This window comes from Stenella coeruleoalba, assembly GCF_951394435.1.
Source record: "Stenella coeruleoalba genome assembly, chromosome: 7".
NCBI lineage: Eukaryota > Metazoa > Chordata > Mammalia > Artiodactyla > Delphinidae > Stenella > Stenella coeruleoalba.
The window spans coordinates 99582080-99603664 of NC_137153.1; the positions used below are offsets into that span (position 1 = coordinate 99582080).

Sequence of the window (21585 nt, forward strand, 5' to 3'; positions counted from 1 at the left end):
ACTGCAGAATCCTGGAGATAGGCGGAACCATAGAGCGAAGCTGGTCCAACTTGCTCGTATTACGTGCCGAATCTAAGGCCCAGAATCAATAAGGGACTAGTCTGAGTCACTGAGGGGTTAGTGGCAGAGCACCCATATGAAGGCACGTGTCCTGAGTCCCAGTTCAGTGCTCCTGTGGCTTCATGAGGGGAATATCACAACTCGTTGAGGGTGGTGAAAGGGAGACTACCTTCTGCAGGTGAATCTGATTATGTAATTTCTGACATTTGGGACTTCCTCAGAGCTCTCAACCATTCTCCTTGTACAGACAGTGCTCATTTTTTTCACCATAGTGGGCTTATCAGTATGGTACCAAGAAGCAGATCTTACTTTCTGATGAGAGCTGTATCAGACTACTTTCCTTCTTGATCTCCAGAGAAGACCGCTAAAGGGAAGCACTCCTAGCAAACAGTTTGATATTATGACCATTAAAGCAAAAATGTAGCTATATGTTTAAACAATTATTTAAAGAGCAACAGTGTGGGCAGACCATAAAAATAGCCTTAAGATATAATTCATATGGATTATAAAGTATCTACTAAAGACTTTAAGCTGAAACTCTCCTGTGTTATGCATTTGACTTGGCAGTAACAGACTAGCAATATTAACTGTTAGGTGTAATTAGTAACCGTTTTACATCCAAGCTCTATATGGTGTTTCTTAAGATTTTAGGTGTTATATTATCCTTTCAAAAACCAGTCATGAAGTTTGAACTAATCAGTGTCTTCTTTTCCTATTTAAAATTCTTTCTGTTGACTTTATAATTTCTGTTAAAAACAATACAAAGTCCTCACACGGGGCACCAAAAAACAAACAAACAAACAAACAAAAAAATACAAAGCAAGCACTTCCCTCCTTTACCAAAAGCTGGCAAGCTCAAGGCCAAGTAGTCAGGTGAATAAAAGAGAATTTACCTACGTGGAGATGCTGATCTAAACTAAGCAATGAGGAATGAATATAGCTGTAGAATTCTCTGCTCCACGTGGTGATGTTGAGAGTTGGGTGGGTGCGTGGCGAGGCAGAATAGTGTGATTACAGGAAATCTAATTTACTTGTCCTTTTGACCAAGCTTTTTTTTTTTTTTTTTTTTTTGCTGTACGCGGGCCTCTCACTGTTGTGGCCTCTCCCGTTGCGGAGCACAGGCTCCGGATGCGCAGGCTTAGCGGCCATGGCTGACGGGCCCAGCCGCTCCGTGGCATGTGGGATCTTCCCAGACCGGGGCACAAACCCGCGTCCCCTGCATCGGCAGGCGGACTCTCAACCACTGCGCCACCAGGGAAGCCCTTGACCAAGCTTTTTAAACTGACTCTAGATTCTGTTACTTAGTTTTGTAAGATCAGAAAACTACATATGAACTTAAAACTTTTTAGTACACTCAACTACAAACCCAAGTGCCAGTTTATTTATAGTGGATGACATTGCAGGGAGCTTAACGAGTGTTATCTCTCCATTTAGGTAACTACTTTCAAAGCCTGAATATAATCAAAATCATAATGGGTGACCTTGAAGTCAGAGCCAGGAGAGAGGGTCTTAATATCTAATGGCATTGAGATCAGATAACTGATCTCTAATGGGGATGTGTCTTGCTGAGCAAATGCAGCATTCAAGTTAGCTGGACAGGCAGTTGGACTAAGCTGAGTGGGCACCTCTTTATTGTTTTATACCTGGTCACTCAAGTTCTCAGTTTTCAGACTGACCGTCTTCCTTTTGTTTCCTCAGACATATAAATGGCATTGGTTCTACAGCAGCATTAAACTGGAGAGAAGAGGGAGTCTGCCTAAAGCTGCACCAGGGTGGACATGGGCTTCCTAACTACTTCTAATACCTGTCTTCCCATCATACTTATTAGCCACCTTCGAACAGTGTCCTCCATTCTATATGGTGGCTCCTATCTACACTAAGAGTTTACAGTTTCATAATGTTGCAATACTTCCAGAAAATACTTGCCAGGATAATACGTAATTCGCAGAAAGATGATGAAAGTGGCTTGCTAGGCCTCCCAGATCGTGGAAGGATCTGGAAATCTTCCTAATGGATTGAGGTCACTTCATTCCAGATGTCTCTTGAGGCACATTCCCCCTGAATAGTTTGCTACTGTCAGCTCGTTATGCTTTCCCTGGAATTTCTATTTCCCCCGGCCTTTCTCCCCAGAGTGAGCTTTCCATGATTCTTTCCCAGAATGAGATTTCTCAACTCTTGTCTTCTGTGCAAAGCCATAAAGGTTTATTCCATATGGGCTGACATCTTTAACAGAAAGATACTTCTGGTTTTGTGGACTGACGGCTAATGTGTTTTCAGTGAGGTATTTTACTGCCATTGAAATCATGAGTGCAGATTCATGATGCATTTGAATGAGGGATCTGGACAGACAGGAACATGATGGGAGGAGAACAAGTATCTCATTCAAAGATTCTTACTGAGTGTCTGTTACGTGTCTCTACCATGCAACAGTCTAGACTTTGGAGATGCATGAGCCAATATCCTTGTCCTCAAGATGTCCATAGTTTGGTAGAGGGAGAAGATGTGTAAACAGTTAAGTGCATAAAGTCCTAAAGTGCTCAAGGTACTCATGTAGAAAGATCCACAGCCCATGAAGGGAAGAAAGAAGGAAGGGGTGATGAAATATCTTTGGAGGGAGCAGAGAAGTCCTCTCTACTTGTCAGAACTCTTTGAGCTGCAAGTGAGAGGAACACCACTCAAACTAGCTTAAGCAGAAGGGAGGTTATGAGTGTATATAATTTAGGAAGCCCACGGATGGTTCTGGCTTCATGCATAACTAGATCTGGGACTCCAACAATCTCACTTGGATCCTCCTTTCTCTGTCTTCCAGCTCTGCTTCTCTCTGTGGGTTAACCTTTCTCCAGCATGGATGTGTTTCTTCCATGTGGCTTGGGAAAATTGCCACTCAGATAGACATCATCCCAGCTTAACCTTAGTGAAAAGGGAGCGTTTCTCTCCCAGTATTCATGTGTCTATTCCTAGAAATGTCTCTTCTTGGTTCTGCTTTGGTCCTTTAGCTGCTCCTTGGACCAGTCCGTACTGCAATGAGATAAGGTAGTTTGATTGTCCTAACCTGTATCACACACAAGTCCTGGTGGCAGGAATGAGCTGGACTATATGTGACTAATCATAACTGGCATTTCCACCACCATTTATAGTGAGGGTATGTGGGTCCTCTGATGGAAGAAAGACTGGGCAGGTGGTTGCTCAAGCTTTATGGATATTTAAGCTGTGTTGTCAAAGAGAAAAAGGTTTTCATTAGATGAAGGAGTGAGGGAAATCCATTATTGTTAGAGGAAGCAGTAAGAGCAAAACCAGGACGGCATGAACCCACCTGAGATCAGGACACTTCAGATCATGTGTTGAGGTTGGAGCATATGATTAGGGGGGTCATGGCTTGAGATGAAACTGTGAGATACGGAGGGCCCTCTTGGCCATGGGAAGGAACTTAACTATTTGCACTGTAGGCGATGAGAGACATTTCTGGGATTTTAGGCCAGGGATGGAAGCAGTCAGATTTCCATTTTAGGATATCACTAAAGCAGAGGGTGACTTACTCAGAGCCAAGCCTCAGAGGCAGGAAGGATAGTGAGGAAACCACTGCAGTAATCCAGGTGGAAAGAGAGTATGAACAGTTCAGCGCTATAGCATGAGAAAGATACTCATGTAGAGTAGTCTACGTGGGGGGGTGGGAAGATAAAGGAGGGAATGTTAAGGTTGTAATAAAGGTTCTAGTGGGGACGTAGAAGGCGTGGGAAATGACGAGCAGTATCATCAGGACTTGGTCTTTTAAGACAGTGGAGTGTCTAGAATAAATCAGATTTCCAACTTAGGTCATGTCATTTTCTGAGATGAGGAATACAGAAGGAACAGGTGTGAGAGTAGGGGAGGAGGGATGGCCGAGAGGATGACTCAAGGGTTAGGTTTGAGGCACTGGACATGAACATTTGGCAGTTGGATAGGGGAACCTGGAGCTCAAAGGAGAGATCTAGGCTGAAAATATAGATCCGCTAGTTATCTATACTGATATTGTATAGGTTGTATAGTTGATGAGAGTAAAGAAAATCATGTGGGCTGAATGTCTACATTTAGACATTTGAGAAGGAGTGAGAAGAGAACCCAAGAGCTAGTGGTTTTGCCTTGATTAAGGGAAGGAGAAGTCTGGGAAGCAGCAAGCTCGCCAGGTGAGGCCTGGACCAAGCAAGCAAGCATCAGGAAGCCAATGGTGGCCCCCTCGAACTTGCTGTACTATGGCTCATATCTAACTCTGTACACAGGCTGATTGCACATCTTACCTCTTGTCCAGTCAGGAGTGATTTCAAGACCTAACTCCATCACTGTGGAAGGGGACATAAAGGATCCCACGATAGCCATAGCCTTAGCCTTGTGGCAGGGCTAAGCCCAGAGTCTTCATCAGATAGAACACAGATGAGAACATGCTGATACTGATGCCTGGTTGCATATGTTTTCGTTTTTGTTTTTGCGGTACGCGGGCCTCTCACCGCTGTGGCCTCTCCCGTTGCGGAGCACAGGCTCCGGACGCGCAGGCTCAGCGGCCACGGCCCACCGGCCCAGCCGCTCCGCGGCACGCGGGATCCTCCCGGACCGGGGCACGAACCCACGTCCCCTGCATCGGCAGGCGGACTCTCAACCACTGCGCCACCAGGGAAGCCCCTGGTTGCATATGTTAACAACTCTTTGATTTCTACCTTCAACCCAATATGAAGTTTCCTCAGGGAAGATGTGAATACAGAATAAGTGGGAGAGCACCACTTTCCCCCTGTTGCCCGTTCCTGCACCAGCACTCTGTGTGTGGCTCAGAGCCAAGATACCATATTGCCCCACCTTCTAGATCTTATTAGACCTGAGCCTCATCAACTCTATTTGTATTTGTCCTTTTCTTCCCAATCTGAGTGGAACAGCTCTGAGCTAGGATGGGCTTGTTAGTTCATCCATCCCCACCATACCCCAGGTGTATGTTGCATCCTCCTAAGACATTTTTAAAATGTATTTTTTACTGAGGTATAGTTGATTTACAATGTAATGTTAATTTCTGGTGTACAGCAAAGTGATTCAGATATATATAGATATATATATATATATATATTCTTTTTCATATTCTTTTCCATGATGGTTTATCACAGGATATTGAGTATATTTCCCTGTGCTATACAGTAGGACCTTGTTGTCTATCCATTCTATGTAGAATAGTTTGCATCTGCTAACCCCGAACTCCCCCACCCCCCCATCGTGGCAATGCATCCCTCCCCCATTACCCCTCCCCCCGGCAACCACAAGTCTTTGCTCTATGTCTGTGCATCTGTTTCTGCTTGGTAAATAAGTGCATTTGTGTCATATTTTAGATTCCACACATAAGTGATATCATATCATATTTGTCTTTCTGACCACTTAGTACGATAATCTCTAGATCCATCCATGTTCCTGCAAATGGCATTATTTTATTCTTTTTTATGGCTGAGTAGTATTCTATTGTGTATATGTATGTATATATATATATTCCATTGTATATATACAGACACAGCACATCTTCTTTATCCATTCATCTGTCAGTAGACATTTAGATTGTTTCCATGTCTTGGCTATTGTAAGTAGTGGTGCTGTGAACACTGGGGTGCATGTATCTTTTCAAATTATAGTTTTGTCTGGATACATGCCCAGGAGTGGGATTGCTGGATCATATGGTGATTCTATTTTTAGTTTTTTGAGAAACCTCCAGACTGTTTTCCATAGTGGCTGTACCAATTTACATTCCCACGAACAGTGTAGGACTTCTTTCTAAGACATGTAATGATCTTTTCATCCAGAGGTCAGCAAACTATGAAGATGGGCTAAATCTGGCCCCCACCTGTGTTTGTCAATGAAGGCTCATTAGAACACAGACACGCTCATTTATTTATAGATTGTCTACAGCTGTTTTTGTACTGCAATGGCAGCATTGAGTAGTTGGAACAGAGACTGTATGTCCCACAAAACCTAGAATGTTTACTATCTGGCCATTTACAGGAAATGTACCCCAATTCCTATTAATCCATCCTATATACCAGTGCCAGATAATGTCCCTAAAATGCCATTTCACCGTATTACTCTCTTGCTTAGCACCCTACAATGAGGTTACATTGTCCGTGTAATAAAATCCAAGCTTCTTAGCCTGGCATCCAAGGCCCTCAGAGGTCTAGTCCTGGCCAGTCTTTTGAATCATCGATCTCTATTCCTAAAGGCAAGCCCTGCACCTGAGTTTTATGCAGTGTATTTCTGCCCTTACTCACACATTCCTTGGAATGTGCTGCCCATTAATCTGTATTGACCTAATTCCTACCTTAGTTAGTTCCTTAAAGAACTAACTTAAAACCTGCATCTTTCATGATCATATCTGTTCACAGTGACCACCAATGAGTCTACTCATATAAAGATTCCCTGCTTGTACCATCTGGTGATATTTCTTCTGTTCAAAGCATGGTTCACCAATATGATGGAGGGCAGTGTGCAGAGTGAGAACTTTATATGAACAAAGGCTCAGAGGTGGGAAAGCCTAGGAAGGATTTGCAAATGACCAGATCTGTAATTAGAACATTGTCTTTGTACATTCAGTCTTCTCTAATGAAATACCATAGACTGGGTGGCTTATAAACAACCGAAATTTTTTTCTCACAGTTCTAAGAAGTCTTAGAAGTCTAAGATCAAGGCACCCACCGATTTGGTGTCTAGTGGGGGCCTGCATCTGGTTCACAGGCAGCTGTCTTGCTGTTGTGTCCTCACACTGTGGAAGGGGTGAAAGAGCTCTCTGGGGTCTCTTTATGAGAGCACTGATTTCATCCATGAGCTCCACCCTCATGACCTAATCACCTCCCAAAAGTCCCACCTCCTAATACCATTATCACCTTGGGGATTAAGTTTCAAAATACGGATTTTGGGGAGAACACAAACATTCAGTCTGTAGCACACACAGCACTCAATTAACATGGATGGAATTATTGAGTCATCAGCATCTTGTACCCGTGATATACTATGTTTTTCTTTGATTCTTTTTTAAAAAATTAATTAATTGCCGCGTTGGGTCTTCATTGCCGCACGCGAGCTTTCTCTAGTTGCAGCGAGTGGGGGCTACTCTTCATTGTGGTGTGTGGGCTTCTCATTGCAGTGGCTTCTCTTGTTGCAGAGCATGGGCTCTAGGCGTGCAGGCTTCCGTAGTTGTGGCACGCAGGCCCAGTAGTTGTGGCTCCTGGGCTCTAGGGCACAGGCTCAGTAGTTGTGGCACATGGGCTTAGTTGCTTCTCGGCATGTGGGATCTTCCTGGACCAGGGCTCAAACCCGTGTCCCCTGCATTGGCAGGCAGATTCTTAACCACTGTGCCACCAAGGAAGTCCCCGACATACTATGTCTTGATTCTGGATTTAAATATAGGACAACTCCGTACCTTGATAGACTGTGGGAATGAAAGATAAAGTCCAGTAAACCTACTGTTGAGAAATTCTAGAATAAAGAGATAGTGGCTGGTTCTGGAGGTCCTTGCTTTGTCCTTGGTACCTTTTAAATTTTTAATTTATTTTTTTATTGAAGTATAGTTGATTTACAATGTTGTTACAATCTCTGCTATACAGCAGAGTGATTCAATTATATGCATATAGACATTCATTTTTTTAATATTCTTTTCCATCATGGTTTATCATGGGATATTGAATATAGTTCTCTGTGCCATACAGTAGGACCTTGTTGTTTATCCATTCTATATATAATAGTTTGCATCTGCTAATCCCAAACTCCCAATACTTCCCTCCCCCACCTCCCTCCCCCTTGGCAACCACAAGTCTGTTCTCTATGTCTGTGAGTCTGTTTCTGTTTTGCAGATAAGTTCACTTGTGCCATATTTTAGATTCTACATATATGTGATATCATATGGTGTTTGTCTTTCTCTTTCTGACTTACTTCACTTAGTATGATAATCTCTAGGGTCTACCCATGTTGCTGCAAATGGCATCATTTCATTCTTTTTTACGGCTGAGTAGTATTCCATCGTATATATGTACCATATCTTCTTTATCCATTCATCTGTTGATGGACATTTAGGTTGTTTCCACGTTTTGGCTATTGTGAATAGTGCGGCTATGAACTTAGGGGTGTGTATATCTTTTTGAATTATAGTTTTGTCTGGGTATGTGCCCAGGAGTAGGATTCATATGATAATTCTATTTTTAGTTTTCTGAGGAACCTCCAGACTGTTTTCCATAGTGGCTGCACTTACTTACATTCCTTTGAGTTGCTGGATAGGTGGGCTCTCCTCAGTGGTCCTCACTTTTCCCATCTGCTGCCATATATTGTGTGTTCTTGGACATCCTCTGGGATTAGCAGCATCAGTGATGCCCCGTGGATTGGAGTTCTTTGGTAAATAGTAAGTTCCTAAAATGTCCTCAGGCCTCACTTTGCCAGAGAGGTTATGTCCCTGACTTAGATATTATGTCCCAGTGGCTTGAGATTATAAGCTACTATTTCTTAAAAGTCTGTGCATTACACAGAAAAACTTGGTTATAACGTAAATTATTACTATGTTGATTTGTATAGCAGTGGTACAAGCACATCCCCAGAAACATAGCAGCTACATAAAATAAAAGCTTCCCTTAACACAGAGCAGAACAACCAGGCTTTTACATTATTGTCTTCTCCAGGATTTGGCTGTTGTAGTGTAAAATGCCATTATGTCTTGTCCAACAAGTTTCCCTGCATATGTGAGTAAAGGGAGATAATCCATTGCAGTAAATGTCTCAAAAAACCACCCCCTTATGCACTTTGGAAACAAAACATTGAACAAGTAAGCTATCATAAGGGCAATCCTTTCTATTCTTCAATTAATCACTTTTATGTGATGTTTATTGTCTATATTGGAGATGTATAGAGAAGAAAAATAATAAGCATACACTCCAATGGAACAGTTATGCTCTGAATACAAGGGAAATACATCCCTTTAAAACCAGTTTCTAGGCATTGCCTAGAAGTAAACATGTGACAGTAAGTGTAATGGCAAATAATATTTATTGAGCATTTACTGTGTGCCAGGTCATTGTTCTAGGTCCTTTACATATATCATCTCATTTAATCCATGCCCCAGCCATATGGTTTAGGTACAATTCTTACCTCCTCTTTATGCGAGAGAAGACTTAGACCCAGGGAGGTAAAAGGATTCGTCAGAGGTCACACAAGTAGCAAATAGAAAAGCTGGGAGGTGGACCCAGGCAGACCAAGTCTAGACTTCACATTTACCATAACCTCAGCAAGCCCTCCCAACATGAAGTGCTCCCTCCAAGATGAACTTAAACAAAAATCACCCATCTAATTTGCATTGTTTGGTAGGTCCAACTGGATGATTTGTCCTATAAAATTTGAAATTGCATTGCATTATTTATATGTAGTATTTTGATAACAGGAATCTAACCCCAGAATTTCCCACTGTTTATTCTATCATCTTTGCAGTTGGAAACAACCTCTGTCTTCACAATTGAGACATTTTTATTCTTTGTCTCTGAATTAACACTGCACAGAACATGACTCTGTGTGTGTGTGCGTGCGTGTGTGCATGCGTGTATGTGTGTGTGTGTGTGTGTGTGTGTGTAGAAGCTGCCTTTTCTTCTGGATTAAATTGTTGCAGCTTGGCTGAGTGAAGAGAATCTCTCCCACTCACCGAGCCCACAGCAGACATGTTAAGAGAAGGCTGCTGCTTACAACACACCCAGACACGAAGGGGCAGGTGACAACAGTGTGTGTGCCCAGCATCTCTGGAAGGGTCTCTACAGATGTGTACAGCTGCTGCTACTTCCTACCTTCAAATTCCTGGAGCCAACACCCACCCACTCTTACAGCCTCTCTCTCTCTCTTTTTATTTTCAAGGAAAAAAGAAAGAGGCAGACGGAAATAGAAGGCAAGCGCCAAGAGCTGGACGAGCAGATACTTCTGCTGCAGCATTCCAAGGTAAGCGGCTGATCCCACAAACCTGTTCCATTATTAGACATGCAGATCACACGCCAGAGAGCTGGGCAGAGCCTGCCCTGGTGTGAAGGTGCCGCCGCGGGCTGCACCAGCCCTTTTTCATTGTCAGGAAACCATCTCTGGGCTTGTGAATTTCTCAAATTCAGGGCATTGTTACAGCATTACAATTTCTGCAAGCATGATGAGCTGATAGGTGCCTGTGGATGGGTTGGGGTGTGTGTGCCTGTGAACTGCGGTGGTTATATATAGAAATTGGAGAATTTCCACATGGTGGGTGAGGCAGTGTTCCAGGGCTGTGTCTCCAAAACATAGATGCTGTGTGTGTGTGTGTGTGTGTGTGTGTGTGTGTGTGTGTGTGTGTATACAGAGGTTCCCAAAGATACATTTAACATGCTCTTTACTAAATTAAAAATATTAATCTTTTCTTTCTTGATCTGGAGAAAAGGGAGATAAGAGCAGTATATGGTCTGATAAATGAGCAGTGCTGGGCACTTCAGGTTATTCACATGTTTTCTTTCTACTTTAATGATTTTGAAAGTATCCTGTTAGAAGACTGTCAAAGACAGTATTGAAATGATTTGACTTGATTGGTTTCCATTGCACCATGAGAGAGAGAGAGAGAGAGAGAGATGCTTATTTATTTATTTTTCTTTAAAACATAATACACTTAAGCATCATAATTGATGACAACCCAGGAGAAAGCTCTGTTACTGTCACAAGGACTCCACTGGTTGCAGAATGTTGCTTTCTGCAGGCTCAGAGAATAGTGTGACCAGTGGCCAGCTGGGAGTCGCTGCTTGCTTTCCACCGCTCCTGGGCTTTTTTAGAAAAACCCTCTCGTGCTCACACCAAGTTGCCGTAACATTACATGTACAGAAATTGCATCACTCAGAGGGCTAGTTGGGAAGGTGGGGCTGACTCTCCAGGTGATGCTAGGTGTGGATTATTTTTTAACAAGATGAACCTTCATGGTTGCGTTTCCCATTCTTTTCTAGAAGACGGGGTTGTGCTGAATGAATCCTCAGAATAAAATTATCAGCAGGCGAGTTCCTGATTTTAAATAGCAGCATGAGGGGATGTAGGGACATGTGTATGCATAGGGCTGATTCGCTTTGTTGTGCAACAGAAATTAACACAGTACTGTGAAGCAATTATACTCTAATAAAGATCTATTAAAATAAAAAAAATAAATAGCAGCATGACCTAAATCTGCTTCACATATTTATCAGTTCACCATTAGCTTGAACTAGAGAAGGGTGTTTTAAAGGAAGAGTGGCAGCACGATACCGAGAATATTGCCTGTTTCTTTCTGCTCATCGTGTAAATCCATTTATGGACCTTTCTTTGTAGGAAGCTTGCATCTACCCTGTATGCCACTACTCTTTCCTTACCACATTCCTGAGGGAGGATTGAGGGCTAAAGTTAGCATCCTCTTCTTACAGAGAGGGGGGGCTTAAACACACTTAATAGAACCGAGTGAATTGTTCAAGGTCAATCTGGACAGAGCTGGATCTCTGGCTCAGAGTAGAGTCAACTCACTCCTTATTAGAGACCAAAATGTATTAAACCTCATCATATTCTTGCTTAAAAGGTGAACTTTTGAACAAGAAGAGTGAAAGAATGAGAGGCTGTTTTTGACTAGACAGACTCTCTCCTCTTTCAGCTCAATGCGGTTCTTTGCTTCTGCATTCCTTGAATCAAAAGTCTGGCAATAAATGTATGTCAGAAGATCAAGTTTCTTTTGTCCTACCTTTTATCTTTCTGGGTGTCAGATAAGATACCGAGGATTCATTCATTGCTGATCCAGTCCAGTGTTACAATATTCTTTTCATATTCCATCTGTCCATTTTTCATCCATCCAGCCATCCATCCAATCAACAGAAACAACAGTACAGATGACTTAGTATTGCATGGGGAAGCAGTGAGATTCCTTCAAAGACTTAGAAACAAGGGAATAAGATAGTTCTCTTTGGTTATCCTGCTGAAATTCTCACACAGTTGATGAGATTGATTATTTAGGGGAACACCCAGGACTTTCACCAAGGTTACCTTGCTATACCTGGGGAGAAAGGATTGGAAATGATGGAAATTTAATAAGTGGAGACCAGTGCATTATAATTTCTCTTGCTAGGGAAGACCTCTGTAGTAAGGGTGGACCACTAGCCTTGAACAACGAAAAAGGGAAGCTCAGAGGTTGCAAAGGCGGTTTATTGGGTGCTACCCTGGAGAGAGACCCCAGCTCTGGGAGGCCCCGAGTGTCTCTGCTCTGGTGAAGTGGCGTCTGCGGTAAGGTGAGGACAGTGACTGGCCTCACCGTGATGCAGGTGACACTTCCCTCATGAGTCTGCCTCTCTTTGTTCTGAGTCCATCCTCCCCAAAATAGAGTTATTTCAATAATAAGGAGGGTGGTGCCTGATTGAGAGAGATGATCACTTCAGGCACAAGAAATGAATATGTTCTACCTTCAATCAGTTAACTGTTGACTGACCTTAAATAATGTGAGTCATCTTCCCTGTGATCACTGTTTGGAGCTTAGCAGCCTCACCCCCGGATGGTAGTAAATTCATTGAGGTTATAGTTCCCCCGTGAGCTCTTGGTAGAGACTCAGCCAGCTTCCTGATGGCAGCATAGCAGCCATGTCATCCCTGTGTCCATTCTCAATAGTAGTCATCATTTTCTTTCAGTGCCCAATATGTGCCTTTAGATACATCCCCTCAATACTGACCACATAGTAGATACTACTCTCCCCATCCTACAGGTGAGGAAACAAACTGGTGAGAATAAGTAATCTGCCCAAGAACAGGGAGACTCTGAGTGGGGGAGCCCGATTGAACCCCAGCACTGTCACCATAGCCATGCTTTCTCCAAATGACATAATTAGTCTAGAAAGATGTCAATTACTATCATCACTGCCTCTTTTACTCTAAGTATATTCTTGTGGGCTCTGGAAAGTTTGGACCATGTGGAGATGTGCCACAGTGATGATTCGTAGTTCCTTGAAGTAGAAAATATTAAGAAATATGTCAGGAATTGCTATTTATTTTAATATTTTTCAAAATTCCAGATGTGCTCTAAGAAAAATTATTCTCAGTGCAAAGTTAAATGGAAAAGCATTAGAATTTGATTTCATGTTTATTAAGATATAATTCTCATTATCAAATAGTCTTTGAATGCGTATTCTCATGCAATGAGATATGAATTATTTAGACAGATTGACTGGTCTCTTGTCAAAACAAATAAATTTTGCAATGCAATCATCTTGATACTTGTATATTTGACTAATATATTTCCTAATTGCAATAGTTAGGGCTATATAGTGACTCCACAAAATGGAATATCATTACTTTTTATATGAATGATAAGCAAATTCTATAAGGCGTTGAAGAAAATGTTGAAATATTAGCTGCTACACCCCAGTGATTAGGAAACCTCCAGGTACTTTGACGTCCTAGCCAAATTAAACTCAGATTTCTTTTTATAAGATCCTTAGCTGTGTTGAGTATCTGACATTTGTGATGCGAGAATTTCCAAGAAATGCTCACATATGGGACCAGTAGGCAATTTTAATAGCTGTATTACTTTTGCTGATAATAAAAGGAAGGAATGTATGATCATTGCAAGAGTGAAATTCAAAGGTACAGCAAAATATAAAGAAAAACATATCAGTTGTCTGCTCAGCACCCAGATAGAACCCAATATATTTTTATGGAATAAGATACGGAACCCTTACCACAGGCCTCATCAGCCTGTGAGTAAAATGAAATCATATTAACATTAGTCTCCAAAATGCATTAGCCTTTATCTCTTTTTTGATTTTTGTATATGGGTTCTTTTAAATTCTCATACAAAATTTTATAATTTTTATGAAATCACATCTAACATTCATTTACTTTATAATTTCTGACCTTGATGTCGTCCTTGGAAAGAACACCTTCATCTCAAACACTTACCTATGATGTTTCTTATATTTCAGTAGTTTTAGGATTAAAATCTAGAATTTATTTTCCTGTAAGGAATAAGATAGGAATAACTTTACTTTTTACTGATGGTGAGACAGTTGCTTCAACATGATTTGTTGATTAATTCATCCTTTTCCCCACTGATTTAAATGTCTTCTTTATTATATACATATTTCTCACTTATACTCGAGTCTGCTGTTTGTGGGTTCTTTTTATTCCATTAATCTGCCATTCCTGGGCCAACTCCATTCTCTTTAATCCCTCTAGCCTTTTAATATATTATAATATTTCATAAAGCAAGAGCCATCATTTTTCTTCTTCTGAAAAATTGTCTTGGCTTTTAATTCCATGGAAACAATTACTTATTTTTATTGTTTTTATTATGTGACTTGTGATCATGTGAGTTTAAAACAATAAATCAACTATTGGATTATACCAGACAGACTGAATTTAATAGTCCCTTTTGCCCCTTGGTTGAATTGCCAGAGATCTGTCTCTTTCATTGGTCATTTCAAGGTCCCAGCAAGAAAAGGCACTCAGTACATATTGCCACATGCATCCCTTTGGGACTGTCACATTTATAAAGGTTTGTATAACATAGTCAGCATGGTCAGAATCCAATTGCTAATAACCACATCTTCAATACATAAGCTGTCTTTGAATTATTTATTCATGAGCAGGAACCCTGACTAGAGTTTTTTTCTAATCCAAGCCATGAAAATTGTCATTATATTTTAAAAACCACAGCCCTTCCTCTCCAGAAGACTGAATGGAAAAAAAAAAATCAAAGAATGAATTGTGACCCTGTGAGATATTTATTGTCAACGCACCAAGGTCATTTGCTGAATAGCCCGAAGGTATCAGGAGCCTTGCTTGCAAAGACATTACAGTGTTTCTCACTATTGTGAACCATTCAAACTAATTTTAGACTTTCCTTGGTTGTTAGTCTGTGCAAAAGGCCAAGTTCAAATTTGAAAATACTGACCAGGCAGGCAGGGTACACATCTCATCCTTCTCCCCATCACATCTCCCCGAGACCCCGTAAACAGAGCTTGAGTGGAAATTAAAACTTGGTTTCTTCTATCGGAAGTCTTGGATCGGCTTTTGTGTGGCCTGAATCATGTAACAAAACCAAAGATCTTATTGGGAGTCAATGCGGGGGAAGGGATGTGATCAGGGGGAGGGGAAGGAGAATAGAGAAGGGGACACAAGTGCATGAGAACACATCACAACCATTGTGCCACCCTACGTTTAAGCCATTTTTTATTAGGAGATGGAGTTTAGCCAGATTCCCAACATCACCCACTAACGCAGCCAATGTCAGCTTTAGCCCGATTACAGGCGGATGAATGATGTGGAGTAAAAAGTAAAATCACAACAATATAAGAAGAAATCACAGATAAAAGTCTTAGAATGAGAAAGTCTTGGCTGATTTTTACACCAAAGCCAGATCTATAAGGTAAAAAGGATTGCTAGAGGGCTTGCCTGGTGGCGCAGTGGCTGAGAGTCCGCCTGCCGATGCAGGGGACACGGGTTTGTGCCCCGGTCCGGGAAGATCCCACATGCCGCGGAGCGGCTGGGCCCGTGAGCCATGGCCGCTGGGCCTGCGCGTCCGCAGCCTGTGCTCCTCAACGGGAGAGGCCACAACAGTGAGAGGCCCGCGTACCGCAAAAAAAAAGATTGCTAGATAATGACTTTATAAAAATGACAAATGAACAGAAAATGATTTCGAAACTTACTGATTCATCTCCCACTTTCCACTGTCCCCCACTCACACCGGACACTCCTCACTGCTTAGCTGGATCACCTTGAAAAGTTGCTTTAGCTTAGTTACCTTATCTGTAGATTAAAAAGGTTTGATTAGACAATCTTGAAGGTCACCAAGCTCTGTCCCACTTCCCAGCTATGACATTTGTCATCCCTCCACCTTGAATGCCCTTCCTGGCATCTCAGATCTCAGCTCAAACGTTTAAGTACTCAGAGAGATCTTTCCCACCTAAAGTGTCCTCCCTCGGTCCCTGTTTGTCACATCATCCTGCCTGCCTCCTGCCATGCGTGTATCATAGTCTGAAATGATCTTGCATCCATGTTTATTGGAATGAAGACTTGGTGAGAGTGGGGACTTGCCTGTCTTCCTGAGAGGTGTCTTCAGACCTGGCAGAGTGCCTGGCATGTAGGGGATGGATGGGGACCCTGCTGTTCCTGAGATGGGGAATGCAAGAGGAGAGACAGGTTTGCAAGAGGATGAGTAGTGCCTTTTGGCTAGCCAGCAGGAAAGCTTATTGCATTCCTCAGCCATTTGGGTAGTCCTTATGCAGTGCTACTCAGACTGTGGTCCTCGGTCTGGCGACATCAGTGACAGCATCACCTGGGAGCTTGTTAAAATTCAGACTCCCAGGCCCTATCCCCAATTCACAGAGTCAACATCTCTGGGGACAGGGCCCTGGAATCTGTGTTATAGCAGGCCCTCCTGGGAATCCTCATACAGACTGTAAGTTTGAGAGGCTCTGTTCTAATTTTGTTTTCCGAGGCTGGACCGGCCCACAGAGCAAGAACCAGATTTACTTCAGGAGGTCTCTCCATCAGCCTTCCAGGAGCCCTGTCAAGACTCCGTGTGTCAACTGGCAGCTCCCCGTCTGCTGCTTCTTTGTCTTGACTCTTCACAGTTGCCTCCACTTGACAAATGCGAAGTTTTGACAGTTCGTAGTACCTGCACGCTTTGATAGACTTTTTTTTTTTTTTGATGTTTGTTACTTGGACAATGAGGGCATAAGAAAAGAAAACTTTTTGGTTTTAGTTTTCACTTCTGCTGAGCTCGTCACTAAATTCTGAAACACTCAGGAGGCCAATGAGAGCCAGAGCGATACAGGAAAGGTGGTGCTTTTGGCGGACGTGCGTGATCAGTACGCACAGGTGCCTTACATCCGAGGCCCTAACACAGTCAGCTCTAGGGTACAAGACGAGGGGATCTGGAGTAGGTTAAGGAAGTCTCTGGAGGCAAGTGGATTTGAATTGGTGGTTTTCCCTGACAGCAATTACTTTGGGGCCAAGTGAAAACTCAACTAAGCTTTTTTGTTTTTGTAATGTCAAAACACCTTTGTGAAACACCTTCCCTGAGACCAGGCCCACTGTCTTGTTCTGTTAGATCCTCTCTTCCTAGCTCCAGCTGTTGCGGATGTTCTGGTGATGTCACTGCTGTAGCCAGCGAAGAGACAGATCTGGGGGCACATATGCTTTTGGTGTTCATGGTCACCAGGCTGCTTTTGTCAGAGGTGCTGACCAATGGCTGGGGCTAAATCAGCCAGAAGATGGGGTGGGGTCGGGTAATTCAACCCTTCCCTTGGTGGCAGGAGGCACTGGTTGAAGAAGAGCAGACAGAACATTCCCCAAATCAGCCACTTCTTCGCATTTCAAGAAGCCCTGGCTTGTAGAGCATCTCCTGCTGGGGCACAGAAAACTGGGACTCTCCATGGCTGCCTTTCCAGAAGGGTCCACACACCAAGTCTGAGGTTGCCAGCATGTCAGTCTCCCAAAATCCTGAGGTTTTTACCTTCCACGGGTGGAACTAGGTTAATGTCAAACGTTTTAGCACAGGAAGCTCTCTGAAAGGGTGACCCCTTCCTCCCAAGTAATCAGAGTGAAAGACAATTGAGAATTTTCAATTCACCCATTCACTCATTCATTGGCTGGAACTGAGCCGGGTGAGACAGTGAGATGCAAAACTGAATAAGGAATGGCCTTAGCCATTGAGGAGCTGGGAGTCTACAGGGGGGGCAGATACAAAAAGAAGTAATTTGAGGGTAATCTAAAGAATGCTCTAGGAGTTTCCTGGTGGTCCAGTGGTTGGGACTTGGCGTTTTCACTGCTGTGGGCCGGGTTCAATCCCTGGTCGTGAAACTAAGATCCCACAAGCTGTGTGGTGCCGCCAAATAAATAAATAAAATTTAAAAAATAAAGAATGCTCTAGAATATGTTCTCCACTATAGGAGACACTAATCCTGCCAGCAAAAGTGGAGGAAGGCTTCTCAGGTGGCATTTTACCTGGTCTTTCTCAGGTGAAAAGAGGAGAGACCAAGGGAGCAGGACGAACGACAAGAATAAACATTCCTATAGTACTAAGTATAGACCCAGCACTTTTAATGTATGAACTCACTTAAATCCTCATAACACACTTCCGAGATGAGCACAGTTGTTGTGTCCATTTTACGGATGAGGAGACTGCGGCTCAGTGAGGCTAAGGGCCTGTCCTAGGTCACACAGCTAGTAAAGGGCAGACTGGCTCCAGAATCCAGACTGTTAACCATCATTCAACCTGGTCTCTTGGCATATGCGAGTGTGATCTCCCTGGAGAATTTTGAGTGGCTTGAGTGGAGAATGGTGGTTCTGAGGGTTTTGTTTGTTTGTTTGTTTCTTCCTTCTGTAGCCCACTTAGGAAGAGAAACCAATTTACCCCACCCATTCCCACTTTCCAGTGAGGGGTGGGGGGAATCTCTGTAATAAAGCTTTGGAGAACGTAGTAGTTTGCTAGGGCTGCCATAACAAATTCCACAGACTGGGTGTCCTAAACAACAGAAATGTATTTTGCCACAATTCTAGAGGCTAGAAGTACAAGATGAAGGTATCAGCAGGGTTAGTTTCTTCTAATGCCCTCTCCTTGGCTTGTTGATGGCTGTCTTCCTCAGGTGTCTTTACACGATCTTTCTGTGCTTGACTGTGTCCTAATCTCTTTTTATAAGCACACCAGTCATATTGGATTAGAGCCCATCCCAATGACCTCATTTAACGCTAATTTCCTCTTTAAAAGCCCTATTTCCAAAATAGTCACATTCTGCAGTAGTGGGGCTTAAGACTTCAACGTATGAATTTGGGGACGGGGACACAATTCAGCCCACAGGAGAGCCACCAACATACGCAGATTGCACCGTGAGCTTTCACACATGATTTTATATTATTAAACAATGCCCTATAAATTTTTAAGTATTTTTTTACACTTTCCTGAGTAGTCCTTGAAAACTTTTTTTAAAATTTATTTATTTATTTATTTTTATGTCTTTACTGGAGTATAATTGCTTTACAATGGTGTGTTAGTTTCTGCTGCTTGCAAACTATTTATAACACGTTTACTGGCAACATGTTAGCAATGCTGTGCAACTGTTGAAGCACATTGGGGTGAGAGGGCGGCTCCTGTCTGCAGTCACTTTAGCAGTACAGTTAAGAATCACATGTGAACAACCTGGTGTCTTTAATGAACGGAAAGCTGCAGGTCAAGAGCTATAATTATGCCTCTCTGTGCACTCTAAGAGTGACCAAACAAATCTCCACCAACGACTTGTAATTCAAAAGGAAGAATGACACCAGTGAAAACTGTGGCCACCTGGACACCACCCTGACGATGCATTGCTAACAAAAGGTCCAACCGGAAGTGCAGGAATTCCAGCCACCAGAACTTGCTCCTGTGCATCCAGCTCCTGGACATCTTGCTTCATGCTGCTGAATGGTTGCCTGACTTCTCAGTAGAATGGCAGATCAGAACCATTGATGAATTCTAATTTACTATTACTAAACGTTTGTAATTTTTAGTGACTCATTTTATAGGTTCATAATAAATAGCCCTTAATCCCATGTAAAATGCGAGTCTATGGACTTGTGTATCTTTTGCTTGTAAGAGCTATCGAAAGGAAACCAGTAGTCTGAATTGTGTGTCCACAATGTTAGAGACATGGTCCACTTTCTCTTACTTCCGTAAATCATATTTAATTGGTTCCAAGCCATGCATGACCTGGCTCTTAGTCATCATGAGAGCTCCCTTTCTTTCACTTCCTCACCCTAACTAACGAGATCAAATGAGATTCAGATAGAGGGGATGCCAGGGAGCCAGAGAACCTAGCACTTACTCTATGTTGACTGGCTTCAAGGCCATTACTCCAGTCCTTGCTGGGAAGAACTTGTCGCCTGCCCTTCTTCTGGCAGAACTGGTGATGCATCCTCACAGTGGTCCATTCCCATGACCACCGACCTGCCCCCAGGGATGCTCAGCCATGATGTCCAGCCTCTGTCAAACATCCAGTAACCACCAAATGCCAACTAGGTAACCCAAATCAAAAATCCTCTCCTATGCCTTACATGCTTTGCTCTTCATTTTAGGGAGTTTCAACATGCCTTTCTCTTGAGCTGTTTTCGTTTCCCTTCTCAAAGCGCTAATCAGTCACTCCCTCCTAACCACTGACCCAAAACACGAAAGCTTCATTTTACTCATGATTATATTGGGACACCGACACAGGTGGGGTGCGTAATTTTAGTACCTAAGAGACACCTGCTGAGGATGGTTGGGAGTCATTAAAAATGAGTTTTTAAGAAGAGGCGTGACATGGATTAATCTTTTAAAAAGAGCACGTTAAGATGGACTGGATATTACAGTGATCTTAGGAAATGTTATAATGGAACTGTAGTTGCATAGAAAAATGTCCTTACTTTTTAGAGACTCGTACTAAAATATTTATGGGTGCCATGTCATGATGTTTGTTATTTACTTTAAAATGCTTTGGTGGAAAGAATATGTGGGAAAATATGGCAAAATGTTTATAGGTGTGAAATCCAGATGAGATTACACAGGCATGCATCATATAGTTTCCTCTGTTTTTCTGTATGTTTTCAAATTTTTTAATAATAGAAAAGTGGAAATCAATCCTTTTGGCGGCTCTCTGGGCCTTAGGCGAGAGAGGCAAGTAGGGGGCCAAGTAGTGAGAAGCGATTCAGGTGGACGCTGATGAGGGGCGGAGCTAAGATGGAGACACCGCGGAGGGAGAGGAGGGTGTGGACCGAAAGGTGTCATCTAGTCTGTTCTCTTCGCTCATTCCCACAGTCCAAAGTGCTTCGGGAAAAATGGCTGCTGCAGGGTGTACCTGCTGGAACTGCGGAAGAGGAGGAAGCCAGGCGGCGGCAGTCTGAGGAGGATGAGTTAAGAGTCAAACAACTTGAAGGTAACATTCAGAGGTAGGTGGTTTCCAGCCCAGGCCCCAAAGCTGTGACTTTACAGTGCAGTAACCACATCTCTCCTCTAGGGGGCGTTTCTCAGTGCCGTCACCTTTTCCCAGGGCTTTAGAATTATCTTCCTAAACAGAGTAGTACATTGTTGCCACTGAAACTTTTCCATATAACCCAGAATTTTGACTCTGAGTACTAAGTATTGTATTGGGATTCACAGAGTACAGTGATGTCTTCATGGACCAACTAGGTGTGGTAAGCAGCTTGCCCCTTCACTAAATGTCCCCTTTTTGAGTTCTTCTGTCAGCTTTTGTCTTTATCCTTCTTGAGCTCAGGCTGTTAGCTGTTAGTGGGTCTGTTGTCAAATTTGCTACATTTGATCAATTTGAAATGGGAAAACTGTAGCCAAGGGTCTTGGAATTGAAACTGAGGGCACCCCTGTGAGCTGTATGCCTGGGCTCTAAAAAGTAACTTTGTATTGTCTAGTTTCAATGCTCAGAGGGTGAGTTGCTTCCTTTATGGTCCTCAGCCAGGTTCTGAACATTTCAGTCTGGGAGATAAGTGACCTCTCTATGGTCAGTGGCTGGCCAGGCTCAGACAGAAGCAA

General features: G+C 42.8%; 1 protein-coding gene across 13 annotated transcripts in view; it reads left to right on the top strand.

The window, feature by feature from the left end:
* PALM2AKAP2 (PALM2 and AKAP2 fusion) overlaps positions 1–21585 on the top strand; it is a 619204-nt gene that overhangs the window by 336402 nt on the left and 261217 nt on the right. For all 13 annotated transcript variants that reach the window (XM_079926224.1, XM_079926225.1, XM_079926226.1 and 10 more), the window contains 2 exons: positions 9937–10017; positions 20857–20987. In XM_079926224.1, coding sequence (XP_079782350.1) covers positions 9937–10017; positions 20857–20987 — 212 coding nt within the window. The remainder of the gene's footprint in view (positions 1–9936; positions 10018–20856; positions 20988–21585) is intronic.